The sequence below is a fragment of the Pristiophorus japonicus genome, chromosome 8 (assembly GCF_044704955.1).
Source record: "Pristiophorus japonicus isolate sPriJap1 chromosome 8, sPriJap1.hap1, whole genome shotgun sequence".
Lineage (NCBI taxonomy): Eukaryota > Metazoa > Chordata > Chondrichthyes > Pristiophoridae > Pristiophorus > Pristiophorus japonicus.
Genome location: NC_091984.1, coordinates 68,548,770 through 68,566,719, shown reverse-complemented (window position 1 = coordinate 68,566,719; position 17,950 = coordinate 68,548,770). Strand labels below are relative to the sequence as shown.

Genomic DNA, 17,950 nt, shown 5'->3' with positions numbered 1-17,950 from the left:
AAACTGCTTACAAAAGAAAAATCCTCAGCATTTTGGCAAAGAAGCCTGGGGAAGACTGCTTGTCTCTGGAACCTCTCTTCATCCTCAAAGATGTTTCCATACATAAATCCATTCATCATAGTTGAATGAGCATGGATGTCAATGTAGAATTCCATGCTTGCTTTCTGTTGGAGAGGATAAAAGTCAATACCAAATGTAACTTGAAAATACATAAACCAGCTCCAAGGCTGCAATGTTTTATGAAAACACTTTAACTTTGCCTTCCTGAATAAATAAAGGTCAAGGCTTTGGAAGATTAATCCAACTGGGAAGCAAAGTAAACTGTGATAACTGGTTGGCTGTGAAATTCTGAGGATAGTATGGTGTATGAATTTTAAGGGAATTGCAACTTACAGTCACATTAAAATCATAATTTTGTGGTTTGGGGTGAAATATGAAATGATGCAATAGATACTTTATAGAAATCGTCTTGATGCTTAATTCCCAGAAGTGTCGCTTGTACATCAGCTGTGGAGAGAGTTTACTGAAACTGTAATTACCTGCAAAATGATGGACTCCAAATACAGAGGATAATGTGCTCATTTTTATTCAATGAGCCAAACAGGAACATTATTTTATCATACTCACATTCATTATAAAAACATAAAGAAATCTTACATAAAGTGCATACAAAAAGATTCTCTTTTTTTAAGTACTTTCCTTTGCTTTTAAATAGGCTTTCCTCATAACACATTTTCCAATGTTCTTTCATCAGTTATCTTGGAAAGTAGTGCAGATGCATTAAGATTGTATCTATATCAACAGCGATATTGAGCTTTCTACATCACTGGACTGGGTTCTGCAATGCAGGATTTTTACATAATACCCTTTTTAATATATTTGTTATGAACTTTTGAGTAATAAATAATGAACTTCCCCTCCTCAGCATTATCTGTCACCATATATAAGTAAAATCCAGATTTTGAAAAGCCCAAGTTCTCTTTATCAGAATAAAACTGCTTTAGTTGGAAGCAATGAAAAAAAAACTGAAGTTCTAATCAATAAAAAGAACTGCACTGAAAATTGTAGCTCAAAAACAAGTGATAGATACTATACATGAACATCATGACATTATCTATTCACGACAGCACTTCTACTCCTAAGGGTCATAAACACATACTGGAGCACAAGCAACTCTGTTTTAAATTCAGTTCACAGCAGAAGCAATTTCCTAGTGTGCAAAGTGCTGTCAGCAGCTCTGATGTTTGTGTATGAAATATAGACAATATGACTGGCCCATCGGCAGCCATGTCAGGCTGATGGATGGTGCCTGTAAAGAAGTAAAGCGGCTGCTGTTAGGGCCAGTCTATCAGTAGCTTGAAGGAGATTCAGACTTAATAGAGGTAAAACTCTTATAATCGGCAAATTTCCTCAGGTAATGGAAAAAGGACAAATCTGAAATATAAAGTGCAATCCCGCCTCTGGTACAGTACAGCACAGCATAGACAGATAAAATACAAAGGGTATGTTCATAAGCTCAGCTAATTCAGGATGTGTTCAAGGATACATTAAATTTTCACACATCACAGTTTATTTATATTTCATATGCAACACCATTTCTTAAAAATATCTGGAGTTCTGACAGTAGACTTGTATATGTCAAATTGCAAGCATGCACACTGATGAATTAAAGATAAAATGGATTTAAAGGATTGTATTCATCTTTTTTTACAGACCTATTACATTTGTTTCTGCTTAGAACTTAATTTTCTAATATTATAAAAGGTCAAAATGAACTACATAGCAGTCTCAGATATTTCTTCATCTTCAACAAATTACCTCAAATGGTTTTGTCAGATATAATGGGATAATATTTGGATGATATATGTTATTAGGAATCAACTGATCAAAATGAATTATTTTTAAATTTGATAAATATAGCAGAAGCTATTGAACAGGAAACAGTTTCCTTCTTTTCTATTTCAAGGGAATTGTGTTGGGAATAAGTTAATATTTATTAGATGTTGACTTTGGCTGAATGATAATTAGAGACCAAACCACCAGGTAATATAGCCACTTATTGCTGCTGCAGTTTTAATTAACTCAAACGAATAATAATATTTCATATTGTACAGTTCAAAATCAGAGGTCAAAATTCCTATTTTTTTCTGAAAAATGCATATCAGAATAATGAAACTTGCAACTCATGAAAATGGGAACAATGAACTTCAACTAAAAAATAGCAGATAATCACAATGCACCTGAAATAATGATCTTATATCATTTATGAAGTAGCTAACAAATTACTTAAATAGTTTAAATGTCAGAAAGTGTATTAATCCAACTGCAAAATAATCCTAGAAAACAGATCAAAGCTATCAGGAAACAATCTAGTTTTGGCACCAATTGCAAGTCCTTGTGAATTATGTAATTGAGTATTATAAGAATATATTTGACTGGGGAGAATTGCTCCTCAAATATGTAAAGGGCAAGGTAAGTGTGGGAATATGTCATTATACAGTGAATACTGTTAACAACTCAAAGGACATGGACAGAAGGAAGCAAAAAATTACATAAACTTAAATGAGTACTGTGGCACGAATACTACTGTAAATTAGAAGCACAGGACATCATGGCAAGTTGCAGCTGTAGAAAATGTAAGCAAAGAAGTATTAACAACAATGTAGCAAATGTATTGCTCGTGAAAATACCAAGGTTATGCAAATTACATTATATATGTCATGATGGGAGAGATGATGTAAATTGGAAGGAATTTTCAAGCACTAAATCACTGTAGGGCTAGAATTTGCACTCTTTCACCGCCCGGTTTCTCACTGGTATTGGCCGTTTTGACTGAGAACCGGGTCGGCGAAAAATTCCCTACCTGAGGCACGCCGGCAGTTCGAAGTCCCACTGGGGAGAGGACCGCAGGCGTGCACTGTCCACAGATCGCCCTGGCGCAATCTTTGGCTGAGCGGGGACCCGTAGGTAAGTATAAAAAAAATTACGAAACGCCCACGAGGATTACGTAGGTCTGCAAGAAAAAGGGAAGTGATTGGTTTTTTACTATTTATTTTCAAAATCTGTTGGGGTGATTTCATTTAAAAAAAAGTCTTGGAAATGTTTTGGGGATTTTTTGAAAAATTATTTTTATTCTTTTTTTTGGTGTTAGGCCCAACCCACAGCCTCGGTGTAAATTTTTATAGGTTTTTAAATTTTTTGTCATTTTTTTTAGGCACCGCCCAATCTAGCCGAAATTGCACTTTTCCACCCAGATTGGGGTTGCAAGGCCCATATTTTTCGCTGGGCGGACTTTTTAATTTTTTAACGGGAAGTTTTCGCCGGCGATTATCTTCCCAGCTTTAGATTTTTTTGGGCGGCAATCGCGTGCTGGCAGGCTTTGGGGAAATTCTAGCCTTGTGTCTCAATTCATACTGCTCACAGTTAGAGGCAAAACTGGCACATGATCAGAGTGTGCAAGGTGGAACATGTGGACCTGAATACCTTATTCCATGGACCGCCATATGAATAAGCTATTGCTGAGTAATTTGGGAGAAATAGCTTGAAAGTTGTGAGATCTACGGAGCTTAGATGACAGTCGAGCACTTATGGTTCATTCTATATTATTCAAACAGTCTATGATTTGCATGACATTCTACACGATACCCACACAGTGATTGTACAACACAGAAAGTGATTGTGTCCAACCACTTAATAGAGCATGTAATGATAATGCAGTGCCCGCTGAATAAGTGTACTTATTCATTCATTGTGTATCTGCTCTTTTCATAAAGCAAGAGTACAATCACCCTGTAATTGAAGTCAAGAAACACCAGTTACCAGATAACCAACTATCACCACCTCTCCATGAAGCAGGCACCAAGACAGAATATGAACATTGCACTCTGGAAGAAGATCATAGTACATTGAGGAGGGAGAACAATTTGAGGAATAGAATAGTGATGATGGTTGGACAGCAGAAATGGTGGTTGATGAGAAGCCACTGATGTAGGTTTGCGACGCAACATACTCGCTGGTCCCATAAGGAAATGAGCAATACTGCTTTGAAACAGAGAAAGCTCAGCAGCAGGGCCAAATTAAGCAGTCACTTGCTTCCTTGTGTGATGTTTTAAAATTATGTCTGTATGTCTTGCAGTTTGCTTGTTATGAATTCAGGTCTGCTATAGATACCTTCTTGGGTTCAGTGATGGTAGGTGCTCCCGGAAGTGGTCCGTGCCTTTCTCTATTTCTACTTGTACAATCACAGAACTCTTGAATGGAACAATGAAACTCTCCTGTGAGGTGGACTAGATCGCCGTGTCTTAGGTATGTGTATTTTTTCAATCTCTCTGAAGGCAGACCAAGTTACCACTAGATGAGGCCAAGTTTGGTTTCTATCATAAACTGCATTATTTTTTATTATTACTTTTAGTTATATAGCACCTTTAACATAGTAAAACAGCCCAAGGCGCTTCACAACAGTGTTACAAGACAAAACTGATTTTGACACCGAGTCACAAACGAGATATTAGGGCAGATGACCAAAAGCTTGTTTAAAGAGGTAGGTTTTAAGGAGCGTCTTAAAGGAGGAAAGAGAGATAGAGAGGTTTAGGGGGGAGGAGTTCCAGAGCTTAGGGCCCAAACAGTTGAAGGCATGGCCTCCGATGGTTGAGCAGTAGTAATGAGGGATGTTCAAGAGGGCAGAATTTGAGGAGCCCAGACATCTTGTGGGGTTGTGAGGCTGAAAAAGATTACAGAGATAGAGAGGGGCAAGGCCATGGAGTGATTTGTAAACAAGGATAAGAATTTTGAAATCGAGACGTTGTTTAACCAGGAGCCAATGTCGGTCAGAAAGCACAGAGATGATGGTTAAGCGTGACTTGGTGCGAGTTAGTACACGGGCTGCTGAGTTTTGGATGACCTCAAGTTTACGTAGTGAAGAATGTGCGAGGCTGGCCAGGAGTGAGTTGGAGTAGTCAAGTCTAGAGGTAACAAAGACATTAATGAGGGTTTCAGCAGCAGAAGAGCTGAGGCAGAGGCGGAGTCAGGCAATGTTACAGAGGTGGAAAAAGTGGTTTTAGTTATGCTGCGGATATGTGGCTGGAAACTCATTTCAGGGTCAAATATGACACCTAGATTGCGAACAGTCTTGTTCACCCTCAGATTGATGCTAGTGAGAGGGATGGAGTCAGTGATTAAGGAACGAAGTTTGTGGTGGGGACCAAAGATAATGGCTTCGGTCTTCCCAATATTTAATTGGAGAAAATTTCTGCTCATCCTGTACTGGATGTCGGACAAGCAATCTGACAATTTAGATACCAAGCAGGAGTCGCGAGAAGTGCTGGAGAGGTTGAGCTGGGTGTCATCAGCATACATATGGAAACTCACTCCATGGTTTCAGATGATATCGCCAAGGGGCAGCATGTAGATGAGAAATAAGAGGGGGCCAAGGGCAGATCCTTGGGGGATACCAGAGGTAACGATGTGAGAGTGGGAAGATAAGCCATTGCAGGAGATTTTCTGACTACAATTAGATATATAAGAATGGAACCAGGCGAGTGCAGCCCCACCTAGCTGGACATTGGTGGAGAGGCGTTGGAGGAGGATGGAGTGGTCAACTGTGTCAAAGGTATTTCACAGTAAGATAAAATGTACCAATTAATGGGTATAATCAGAGTCACTTATTTCAATCGGCACAACTTATATTCATGTAATGATACAAAACAAAGAACATATGGTGGCGTAAGGCTAGGCACACTCGGTAAACTAGCCATAGTCATAGTAAACCAATTCTGTAATAGCTGCAGGGGTTAATCAGGACGAGGTCAGTGTTTGAGTGCTGTGACAAGCAGGACCCAATAACAGTCTATGGGAAGAGATGAGAAAGGAATCGTAACGAGTGGGCATGGTGCCATGTAGCCCAGGTGTAAGAAGGGAGTATAAAGCATAAATAGAACTCACTGTGGAATATATCAAGAATAGATACGAGAGTGAAGGCCACGTCTGACAGGTGTGGTTACTCATGTAGAAAGAACAATGATCTGAGATCGCTGACATTCTGCAGGCATGTTATGAGGAAGAACGTAGGAATGCCATTGGACGTAGTGACATGTTAGGCAAATGTAATCACGTATCCATTAGACATAGATAGGACGCACTAATGTAATAGCATCATGTTAGGGACGTAATTAATCATACAAAGATACAGTACACTGGAACAGCCTTAGAGACATTTACCTCGTCTTGCTTAGGCTAGCATGAGCAATCAAGATGACATGCTTACGATCCCCGACACGTATGGTACCAGTCTCATGGCATTACATGTAATGGGTTGTATCAATGTTTTGATAAATAAAATATATTAATCAGATGTTACGGTGCTTCTTGGTTCTCAAACTTGTACTAAGGGTAAGAGTAATGGGCTAGAGTTTCCCTAACCTGTTTTTCTGGCGCCCTCACCTGAGGTGCGCCGCTTTTGTCCGCCTCCAAGCGTGCCGAAAAAAGGGTCACTTCCTTAAGTACTCTGGGATGCAGACTATCAGGCCTGGGGATTTATCGGCCTTCAATCCCATCAATTTCCCTAATACTATTTCCTGACTAATAACGATTTCCTTCAGTTCCTCCTTCTCGCTAGACCCTCGGTCCCCCAGTATTTCCGAAAGGTTATATGTGTCTTCCTTCGTGAAGACAGAACCAAAGTATTTGTTCAATTGGTCTGCCATTTCTTTGTTCCCCATTATAAATTCACCTGATTCTGACTGCAAGGGACCTACATTTGTCTTCACATCTTTTTCTCTTTACTTATCTATAGAAGCTTTTGCAGTCAGTTTTTATGTTCCCAGCAAGGTTCCTCTCATGCTCTATTTTCCTCTTCCTAATTAAACCCTTTGTCCTCCTCTGCTGATTTCTAAATTTCTCCCAGTCCTCAGGTTTGCTGCTTTTTCTGGCCAATTTGTATGCCTCTTCCTTGGATTTAACACTATCCCTAATTTCTCTTGTTAGCCACGGTTGAGCCACCTTCCCTGTTTTGTTTTTACTCCAGACAGGGATGTACAATTGTTGAAGTTCATCTATGTGATCTTTAAATACTTGCCATTGCCTATCCACCGTCAACCTTTTAAGCATCATTCGCCAGTCTTTTTAACACACTTTGTCCCTTTAGAATTTTGCTGTAATGTGGCCCTTTTTGATTTATCCTTGAGTTTCTCTGCCCTCCACTTTTACTTTTCTTCTTTCTATGTTTTGCTTCTGCCCCCATTTTACTTCCCTCTGTCTCCCTGCATAGGTTCCCATCCCCCTGCCATATTAGTTTAAGCCCTCCCCAACAGCACTAGCAAACACTCCCCCTAGGACATTGGTTCCGGTCCTGCCCAGGTGCAGACTGTCCTGTTTGTACAGGTCCCACCTCCCCCAGAACCAGTTCCAATGTCCCAGGTATTTGACTCCCTCCCTCCTGCACCACTCCTCAAGCCACGTTTTCATCTGAGCTCTCCTGCCATTCCTACTCTGACTAGCACGTGGCACTGGTAGCAATCCTGAGATTACTACCTTTGAGGTCCTACTTTTTAATTTAACTCCTAGCTCCCTAAACTGAGTTTGTAGGACCTCATCCCATTTTTTACCTATAATCGGTGGTACCTATATATACCACGACAGCTGGCTGTTCACGCTCCCGTTCCAGAATGCGCTGCAGGCGCTCTGAGACATCCTTGACCCTTGCACCAGGGAGGCAACATACATCCTGGAGTCTCATTTGTGGCCGCAAAAACGCCTATCTATTCCCCTTACAATAGAATCTCCTATCACTATAGCTCTCCCACTCATTTTCCTGCCCTCCTGTGCAGCAGAGCTACTCCTGGTGCCATGGACTTGGCTGCTGCTGCCTTCCCCTGATGAGTCATCTCCCCCAAAAATACCCAAGGTGGTGTATCTGTTTTGCAGGGAGATGCCTGCAGGGGGCCCCTGCACTCCCTTCCTTCCACTGCTCTTCCTGATGGTCACCCATTCACTATTTGCCTGAGTAACCTTTACCTGTGGTGTGACCAACTCACTAAACGTGCTATTCACGACATCCTCAGTATCACGGATGCTCCAGAGTGAATCCACCTCCAGCTCCAGTGCCACAATGCGGTCTGTCAAGAGCTGCAGCTGGATGCAGTTCCCACACATGTAGTCGTCAGGGACACTGGAAGCATCCCTGGCTTCCTACGTAGCACAGGAGGAGCATGACATGGGTCTGGGCTCTTCTGCCATGACTTAACCCTTAAATTACTTAACTTAGCAACAATGACAATGTTTCTTACTGCTAAGAAAAAGAAAAAAGATAAAGAAAAAGAAAACTACTCACCACTCAACCAGCAAATCACTTACCCTCTGGGCTGTGACGTCAACCTTTGATTACTTTTTACTTCTTTCTTACTTCTGACCCTGTTGCACTTAGCTGCTCCAATGCCTGCCACCGATCCCCGGACTCCCGTTGGGCCTTTATAGGCCTCTCCTCGCACCACCTCCGGCTGCTGCTCCAACGCCTGCCGCTGATCACCGGACTCCCGCTGGGCCTTTGTAGGCCTCTCCTCACTCCACCTCCGGCCGTTGATCCCCGGACTGCCGCTGAGCCTTTATAGGCCTCTCCTCACTCCACCTCTGGCTGCTGCTGATCCCCGGACTCCAGCTGGGCCATTGTAGGAAATTCTCCAGCTATGACTGGATAAGGAAGAGTGGAACCAGGTGAGGCCAGTCCCACTCAGCTGGTCAGTGGAGGAAAGGTGTTGGAGGAGGATGGTGTGGTCAACCGTGTTAAAGGCTGCAGACAGGTCGAAAAGGGTGAGGAAGAATAGTGCACCATGGTTACAGTCACATAGGATGTAATTTGTGATTTTGATTAGAGCCATTTCAGTACTTTGGCAGGAATGGGAGCCTGGTTGGAGAGTTTAAACATGGAGTTGCAGGAAAGAGGGGCATGGATTTCAGAGCCGACATCGCGCTCAAGGACTCTGGATACGAAAGGGAGGATGGGGATGGGGTGGTAGTTTGCAAGGCCAGAAGGCTGAAGGATGGGTTTGTTGAGCAGGGGGTGACGATGGCAGATTTGAAAGGGCGGGAGACAGTACCCGAGGAGCGAGAACTGTTATGTATGCAAAACCTTGTAACCAGCATTCTACCACCACCAGAGGGTGCATCTGTTGGAATCCCAAGGGATCCCAGCATCCATTGGGAGCACTGCATATAAGCAGGCCTCCCATGCTGTGGCAGCACTCTGGAGTCAGACTAAAGAGACTAAGGTCACACTTACTCAAGTCTACAGTACTCAGTCACATTGCTTTATTTGAGATGTAACAACTGGCGACGAGTAATAGATAACGAACCATCACGCGAAAATGCAGAGAAATATTGGTATCCTGGAGAAATTCTCGGAAGGTGATGATTGGGAAGCCTTCATGGAGCAACTCAACCAATACTTTGTGGCCAATGAGCTGGAAAGGAATGAGAATGCGGCCAAACGAAGTGCCATCCTCCTCACCGGCTGCACGGCAACAACCTACGGTCTCATGAAGAATCTTCTTGCTCCGGTGAAATCAACAACCAAATCATATGAAGAACTGTGTATGCTGGTCCGGGAGCACCTAAATCCGAAGGAGAGTGTTCTGATGGCAAGGTATCGATTTTACACATGTCAACGGTCTGAAGGCCAGGAAGTGGCGAGCTACGTCGCCGGACTAAGGCGCCTTGCAAGACATTGCGAATTCGGTGGATTCCTGAAGCAAAGGCTAAGAGACTTTTTTGTACTTGGCATTGGCCATGAGGTTATCCTTCGCAAACTATTGACTGTTGAAACACCGAACCTGAGCAAAGCCACAACGATAGCCCAGGCATTTATGTCCACCAGCGATAACACCAAACAAATTTTGCAGTAGAAAGATGCTTCGGCAAGTACTGTACACAAACTAATGTCATTTTCAGGCAGGAATGCATATGGCAGAATGTACACGCCTGCAGCTGCACGACCTCAGATGACTCAGAGTCCGCCATCAAGCGTGAATGCGAGGCAATTAACACCTTGTTGGTGCTGTGGAGGTGCTCATCGAGCCCATCAATGCTGCTTCAAACACAATGCGTGCAAAGACTGTGGAACAATGGGACGCCTCCAGCGAATGTGCAGACGAGCTGCAAACCCTGCAAACCACCACGTTGCAGAGGAAGACCGATCCATGGCGGATCAAGCTGAACTAGAGATTCGAACCGAGGAGGCAGAAGTATACGGGGTACACACCTTCACCACAAAATGTCCACCGATCACGTTAAAAGTTGAACTGAACGGAATTCCAGTATCCATGGAATTGGACACGGGTGCGAGTCAGTCTATCATGAGCAAAAAGACCTTCGAGAAGCTGTGGTGCAACAAGGCACAAAGGCCCAAGCTGAGCCCTATTCATATCAAGCTGAGAACTTACACTAAAGAGCTGATCCCTTTAATTGGCAGTGCAGCAGTGAAAGTCGCCTATGATGGAGCGGTGCATGAACTACCACTATGGATTGTACCAGGAGATGGCCCCACACTGTTCGGCAGAAGCTGGCTGGGAAAAATCTGCTGGAACTGGGACAACATCCAAGCGCTTTCGTCCATTGACGCCTCATGTGCCCAGGTTTTGAGCAAGTTCCGGTCGTTGTTTGAGCCAAGCATCGGAAATTTCTCTGGGGCGAAGGTACAGATCCACTTGGTTTCCGGTACACGACCCATCCACCACAAGGCACATGCAGTGCCATACATGATGCGAGAGAAAATGGAGATCGAGCTGGACAGGCTGCAACGAGAGGGCATCATCGTGCCGGCTGAGTTCAACGAGTGGACCAGTCCGGCTGTTTCGCTTCTCAAGGGCGATGGCATGGTCAGAATTTGTGGGGACTATAAAGTAACGATTAACCGTTTTTCGCTGCAGGACCAGTACCTGCTACCCAAGGCAGACGACCTATTTGTGACGCTGGCAGGAGGGAAGACGTTCACCAAGTTGGACCTGCCCTCGGCCTACATGACACAGGAGCTGGCGGAATCATCGAGAGGCCTCACCTGCATCAACATGCAAAAAAGGTCAGTTCACCTACAATAGATGCCCGTTTAGGATTCGATCGGCCGCGGCTATTTTTCAAAGGAAAGTGGAGAGTCTGCTAAAGTCGATCCCTCGCACCGTGGTTTTCCAGGATGACAGATTGATCACAGGTTGGGACACCATCGAACATTTGCAGAACCTGGAAGAGGTTCTAAGTCGTGTGGGACTCAGGTTGAAACGCTCGAAGTGTGTTTTCCTGGCGCCAGAGGTTGAGTTCATAGGGAGAAGAATCGCGGCAGACGGCATCAGACCCACTGACGCCAAGACGGAGGCCATCAAGAACGCTCCGAGACCACAGAACATGACGGAGCTGCGGTCATTCCTGGGACTCCTCAATTATTTCGGTAATTTCCTACCCGGGTTAAGCACCTTGCTAGAACCTCGACACATGTTGCTACATAAGGGAGATGACTGGGCATGGGGGAAATCACAAGAGACTGCTTTGAGAAAGCCAGAAATCTGTTATGTTCCAACAAATTGCTTGTTCTGTATGACCCATGTAAACGTTTAGTGCTAGCTTGCGATGTGCCTTCGTACGGGGTCGGGTGTGTGTTACAACAAGCAAACGAATCGGGAACATTGCAACCGCTCGCTTATGTGTCCAGGAGTTTGTCCAAGGCTGAAAGAGCCGACAGCATGATTGAAAAAGAAGCTCTGGCATGCATTTACGGGGTGAAAAAAATGCACCAGTATCTGTTTGGGCTTAAGTTCGAGTTAGAAACTGACCATAAGCTGTTCATATCGCTGGGCAGGACCGGAACCAATATCCTAGGGGGAGTGTTTGTTAGTGCTATTGGGGAGGGGTTAAACTAATATGGCAGGGGGATGGGAACCTATGCAGGGAGACAGAGGGAAGTAGAATGGGGCAGAAGCAAAAGACAGTAGGAAGAAAAGTAAAAGCGGAGGGCAGAGAAACCCAAGGCAAAAATCAAAAAGGGCCACATTACAGCAAAATTCCAAAAGGGCAAAGTGTGTTAAAAAGACAAGCCTGAAAGCTCTGTGCCTCAATGGGAGGAATATTTGTAATGAGTTCGACGAATTAACTGCACAGGCAGCTATTAACGAATATGATATAATTGGCATTACGGAGACATGGCTGCAGGGTGACCAAGGCTGGGAACTCGACATCCAGGGGTATTCAACATTCAGGAAGGATAGACAGAAAGGAAAGGAGGTGAGGTAGCATTGCTGGTTAAAGAGGAAATTAACGCAATAGTAAGGAAGGACATTAGCTTGGATGATGTGGAATCTGTATTGGTAGAGCTGCGGAACACCAAAGGGCAGAAAACACTAGTGGGAGTGGTGTACAGACCACCAAACAGTAGTAGTGAGGTTGGGGACAGCATCAACCAAGAAGTTAGGGATGCATCAATAAAGGTACAGCAGGTATCATGGGCGACTTTAATCTACATATAGATTGCGCTAACCAAACTGGTAGCAATACGGTAGAGGAGGATTTCCTGGAGTGTATTAGGATGATTTTCTAGACCAATATGTCGAGGAACCAACAAGAGGGCTGGCCATCCGAGACTGGGTGATGTGTAATGAGAAAGGACTAATCAGCAATCTTATTGTGTGAGGCCCCTTGGGGAAGAGTGACCATAATATGGTAGAATTCTTTATTAAGATGGAGATTGACACAGTTAATTCAGAGACTAGGGTCCTGAAATTAAGGAAAGGTAACTTCGATGGCATGAGGCGTGAATTGGCTAGAATAGACTGGCGAATGATACTTAAAGGGTTGACGGTGGATAGGCAATGGCAAACATTTAAAGATCACATGGATGAACTTCAACAATTGGACACCCCTGTCTGGAGTAAAAATAAAATGGGGAAGGTGGCTCAACCGTGGCTAACAAGGGAAATTACGGATAATGTTAAATCCAAGGAAGAGGCATATAAATTGGCCAGAAAAAGCAGGATCGGTCCAAGTCAGCATGGATTTATCAAAGGGAAATTGTAAAGTCCTTACTCTACAGTATGAAACCACATGAGGCACATTCTGGGGACAAGGTCATTCTGTGACCTTAACTCTTTATTCACAGGACTCCAAAGACGATGACCCTGCGTGGGACCTCCCTTTTTATACTTGTGTGATCAGGTAATGAGTGTCTCCCATAAGTTCACCCCTTGTGGTCAAGGTGTGCATCTAGGTTGAGTGTATACAGTAATACAGTGGTGTTACATTGTGGTTACATACATGACAGAAATCATGCTTGACAAATCTTCTGGAATTTTTTGAGAATGTATCTAGTCGAGTGGACAAGGGAGAACCAGTGGATGTGGTATATTTGGATTTTCAAAAGGCTTTTGACAAGGTCCCACACGAGAGATTGGTGTGCAAAATCAAAGCACATTGTATTGGGGGTAATGTACTGACGTGGATAAAGAGCTGGTTGGTAGACAGGAAGCAGAGAGTTGGGATAAACGAGTTCATTTCAGAATGGCAGGCAGTGACTAGTGGGGTGCCGCAGGGCTCAGTGCTGGGGCCCCAGCTCTTTACAATATACATTAATGATTTAGATGAAGGAATTGAGTGTAATATCTCCAAGTTTGCAGATGACACTAAACTGGGTGGCGGTGTGAGCTGTGAGGAGGACGCTAAGAGGCCGCAGGGTGATTTGGACATGTTAGGTGAGTGGGCAAATGCATGGCAGATGCAGTATAATGTGGATAAATGTGAAGTTATCCACTTTGGGGGCAAAAACGCAAAGGCAGAATATTATCTGAATGGCGCAGATTAGGAAAAGGGGAGGTGCAACGAGACCTGGGTGTCATGGTTCATCAGTCATTGAAAGTTGGCAGTGAAGAAGGCAAATGGTATGTTGGCCTTCATAGCTAGGGGATTTGAGTATAGGAGCAGGGAGGTCTTACTGCAGCTGTACTGGGTCTTGGTGGGGCCTCACCTGGAATATTGTGTTCAGTTTTGGTCTCCTAATCTGAGGAAGGACATTCTTGCTATTGAGGGAGTGCAGCGAAGATTCACCAGACTGATTCCCGGGATGGTTGGACTAACATATGAGGAGAGACTGAATTGACTGGGCCTTTATACACTGGAGTTTCGAAGGATAAGAGGAGATCTCATAGAAACATATAAGATTCTGACTGAACTGGACAGGTTAAATGCGGGAAGAATGATCCCGATGTTGGGGAATTCCAGAAACAGGGGACAGTCTAAGGATGGGGGGTAGGCCATTTGGGACTAAGATGAGGAGAAACCTCTTCACTCGGAGGGTTGTTAACCTGTGGAGTTACCTACCGCAGAGAGTTGTTGATGCCAGTTCATTGGATATATTCAAGAGGGAGTTAGATATGGCCCTTACGGCTGAAGGGATCAAGGGATATGGAGAGAAAGCAGGAAAGGGGTACTGAGGGAATGATCAGCCATGATCTTACTGAATGATGGTGCAGGCTCGAAGGGCCGAATGGCCGACTCCTGCACCTATTTTCTATATTTCTATTCTCAAAGAGCAAAGGGATTAATACCAATGCCTCTGCTCGCATCCAAAGATGGGTGTTCACGCTGTCTGCATATAAATATGTAATTCGCCACAGGCCAGGCACAGAGAATTGCGCTGATGCTCTCAGTCAGCTACCATTGCCCACCACTGCGGTGGAAATGGCACAGCCTGCAGACTTGCTCTTGGTGATGGATGCATTTGAAAACAAAATGTCACCTGTTACGGCCCGCCTGATCAGGATCTGGACCATCCAGGATCCTTTACTGTCCCTTATAAAAAAACTGTGTCCTCCATGGAAGCTGGTCCGGTGTCCCAGCGGAGATGCATGAAGAGATCAAGCCATTCCAGCGGCGCAAAGATGAAATATCCATACAGGCAGACTGTCTTTTTTGGGGTAATCGCGTGGTATAATAATGATGAAAGCTATAGCCAGATGCCATGTGTGGTGGCCCGGCATCGACTCAGATTTGGAGTCTTTCGTGTGCCAATGCAACACTTGCTCTCAACTGAGCAATGCACCCAGGGAGGCACCGCTAAGTTTGTGGTCATGGTCCTCCAAACCGTGGTCTAGGATCCATGTTGACGTTGCTGGCCTGTTTCTAGGCAAAATGTTTTTGGTTGTTGTGGATGCTTATTCAAAGTGGATTGAGTGTATAATAATGTCTGTAAGCATGTCCATTGCCACCATCGAAAGCCTATGAGCCATGTTTGCCACGCACGGCCTGCCTGATGTCCTTGTTAGCGATAATGGGCCCTGCTTCACCAGCGCTGAATTCAAGGAATTCATGACCCACTATGGGATCAAGCACGTCACATCTGCCCCATTCAAGCCCGCATTTAATGGCCAGGCAGAACGGGCAGTCCAAACCATCAAGCAAAGCTTGAAATGCGTGTCGGAAAGCACCCTGCAGACCCGCCTGTCCCGAGTTCTGCTCAGCTACCGCACAAGACCCCACTCGCTCACCGGGGTTCCCCCTGCTGAACTGCTCATGAAAAGGGCACTCAAAACAAGACTCTCTCTTGTCCACCCTGATCTCCATGATCATGTCGAGGGCAGGAGGCGTCAACAAAGCATGTACCATGATCGCGCAAATTTGTCACGTGATATTGAAGTCAATGATCCTGTATTTGTATTCAACTATGGACATGGTCCCAAATGACTTGCTGGCACTGTCATAGCCAAAGGGAGTAGGGTGCTTGAGGTCAAACTTGCAAATGGTCTAACTTGCAGAAAGCATTTGGACCAAACCAAACTGCGATTCACAGACAGTCACGAGCAACCTGAAGAGGACACCACCAACCTCGACCCTCCGATACACACACAAGAGCCAACCGACATCACGGTTGACCACGAAGCTGAACTCATCATCCCCAGCAGCCCAGCAAGGCCAGCTGCACAGCAGCTCAGCGAAGACCCAACCAACTCACCTGCACCGGTGTTTGTATCAAGACGATCGACTAGGGAGCGGAAAGCCCCAGATCGTCTCACCCTGTAAATAAGTGTACTATTGAATTTGGCGGGGGAGTGGAGTTATGTATGCAACACCTTGTAACTAGAATTCTCCCACCACCAGAGGACGTATCTGTTGGAGTCCCAAAGGATCCCAGCATCCCTTGGGAGCATTGCATATAAGCAGGCCTCCCATGCTGTGCCAGCACTCTGGAGTCAGAATAAAGAGACTTAAGGTAACACTTACTCAAGTCTACAGTACTCAGTCACATTGCTTTATTTGAGACGTAATAAGAACCATCTCCAATATCAACTATCATGGGGAGGGAAGGGAACTTGTGCAGTTAACAGTTTAGTGTAAATAAGGTCGAGAAAGTAGGAGGTGGATCTCATGGAAAACGTGCTCAGAGCGGACATGAGGGAAGATAGGAGAAAAATCAGAGAAAGACACCCTATTCCTGCCAGAAACTCAGCAAGCACAATTTTTACTCTGCAGAGATAACATCACACAGGCTGAAAGCTGACTCTTCTACACTTTCAGCTTTGGTAGTGAAACTCCTTGGCAAACCTTCCAATATCTGATAATAACAATTTTTGTGAAGCAAGCAGTTTGGTTCTCATTACTGGACCCCTGAAGTCTTAAACTCTGTCCTCCTTAATGGAATGGGAGATGACCTTATCCTCTGGCGAGATGTCTTCTTGGCTGTCCCTGTAAACAATACCTGGTGCTGCTCACTGGTGCTAGGTGTTTCATCACATGCAGACCCCTATACCTTACTCTCTAAACTGGTGAGCTATCTTTAACTTAGTCACTCACTAATCCATGTAAATCTGGAGCTGGTCTGATGACAAGTACATCCAAACTGTCAAAAGTTAACCTAGCTGAGAAAACTACATATGCAGCCATTTATTTTTTGCAGATTGGCCATCGCCAGATCAACATTCAAGCCAATCCAAACCTCCATATATCTAAATAGAGTCACTCCAGTATCCACCTGTAACCAAAGGACCATAGAGGTTTGCAGCACAGAAGGGGCCTTTCTGCTCACCATATCTCCGCTGGTTATTTGCGATAGCAATCCAAAACTCATCCCACTCTTTTCCCATAGCTTTGCATCTTTTTGGTGCATTACTTGGAGATACGCTGCTGGGAGGGCAGGAATTTCATAGCAGTGCCTTGCCACAATATTAATTATGGTTGAATATACTGGAAAAAGTTGCTTACAAAAATAATTTGTTTAATGTTTCCATTTTCTCAACAGCAATCAATTGACATTGAGTACCATTAGGGAACTGATATTTGCCGCAGTTATGGGCCCTACTTCTGACAGGATTTGGTCCAGGCACACAAGTATGCTTGGACCATGGAGCCCAGTCAGCACTGAAGGCAGAACTGCTGGGATTTCTGATAGCCAACATCACCCTGCCAGTCCCGTCCTCTTCTGATAATGTCTGCAATGAGAGCAGACGTAAAAAGTGCCCCATTTCCAGTGAGATTCATTGATTTTGAACAAAAGTGGCAAAACATGGCAGAACCAGGACCCGCCACAAATTCTGAGCAACCATCTTCAGCTGCTTCTTTAATGACCTTCCCTCCATAATAATGTCAAAAGTGGGGATTGCAGTGTTCAGTTCTATTCGCATTTCCACAGATAATTAAACAGTCCATGTCTGCATGCAGCAAGACCTAGACAACATCTAGGCTTGGACTGATAAGTGGCAAGCAACATTTGTGCCAACAACCATCTCCAACAAGAAAGTGTCTAATCACCTCCCCTTGACATTCAATGGCACTACCATTATTGAATCATCCACCACCAACAAACTGGGGTCACCATAGAAACATAGAAAAATAGGTGCAGGAGTAGGCCATTCGGCCCTTCGAGCCTACACCACCATTCAATATGATCATGGCTGCACCACCATTCAATAAGATCACCACTGACCAGAAACAT

The 17,950-nt window shown here is 44.4% G+C and overlaps 1 protein-coding gene across 4 annotated transcripts in view; it reads right to left on the bottom strand.

Moving 5' to 3' along the window:
• agbl4 (AGBL carboxypeptidase 4) overlaps positions 1 to 17,950 on the bottom strand; it is a 1,656,729-nt gene that overhangs the window by 209,489 nt on the left and 1,429,290 nt on the right. For all 4 annotated transcript variants that reach the window (XR_011594058.1, XR_011594059.1, XM_070886905.1 and 1 more), the window contains exon 10: positions 12 to 164. Coding sequence is in view for 2 of the 4 variants with exons in the window: in XM_070886905.1 (XP_070743006.1) it covers positions 12 to 164 (153 nt within the window). In the remaining 2 variants the exon portion in view is untranslated. The remainder of the gene's footprint in view (positions 1 to 11; positions 165 to 17,950) is intronic.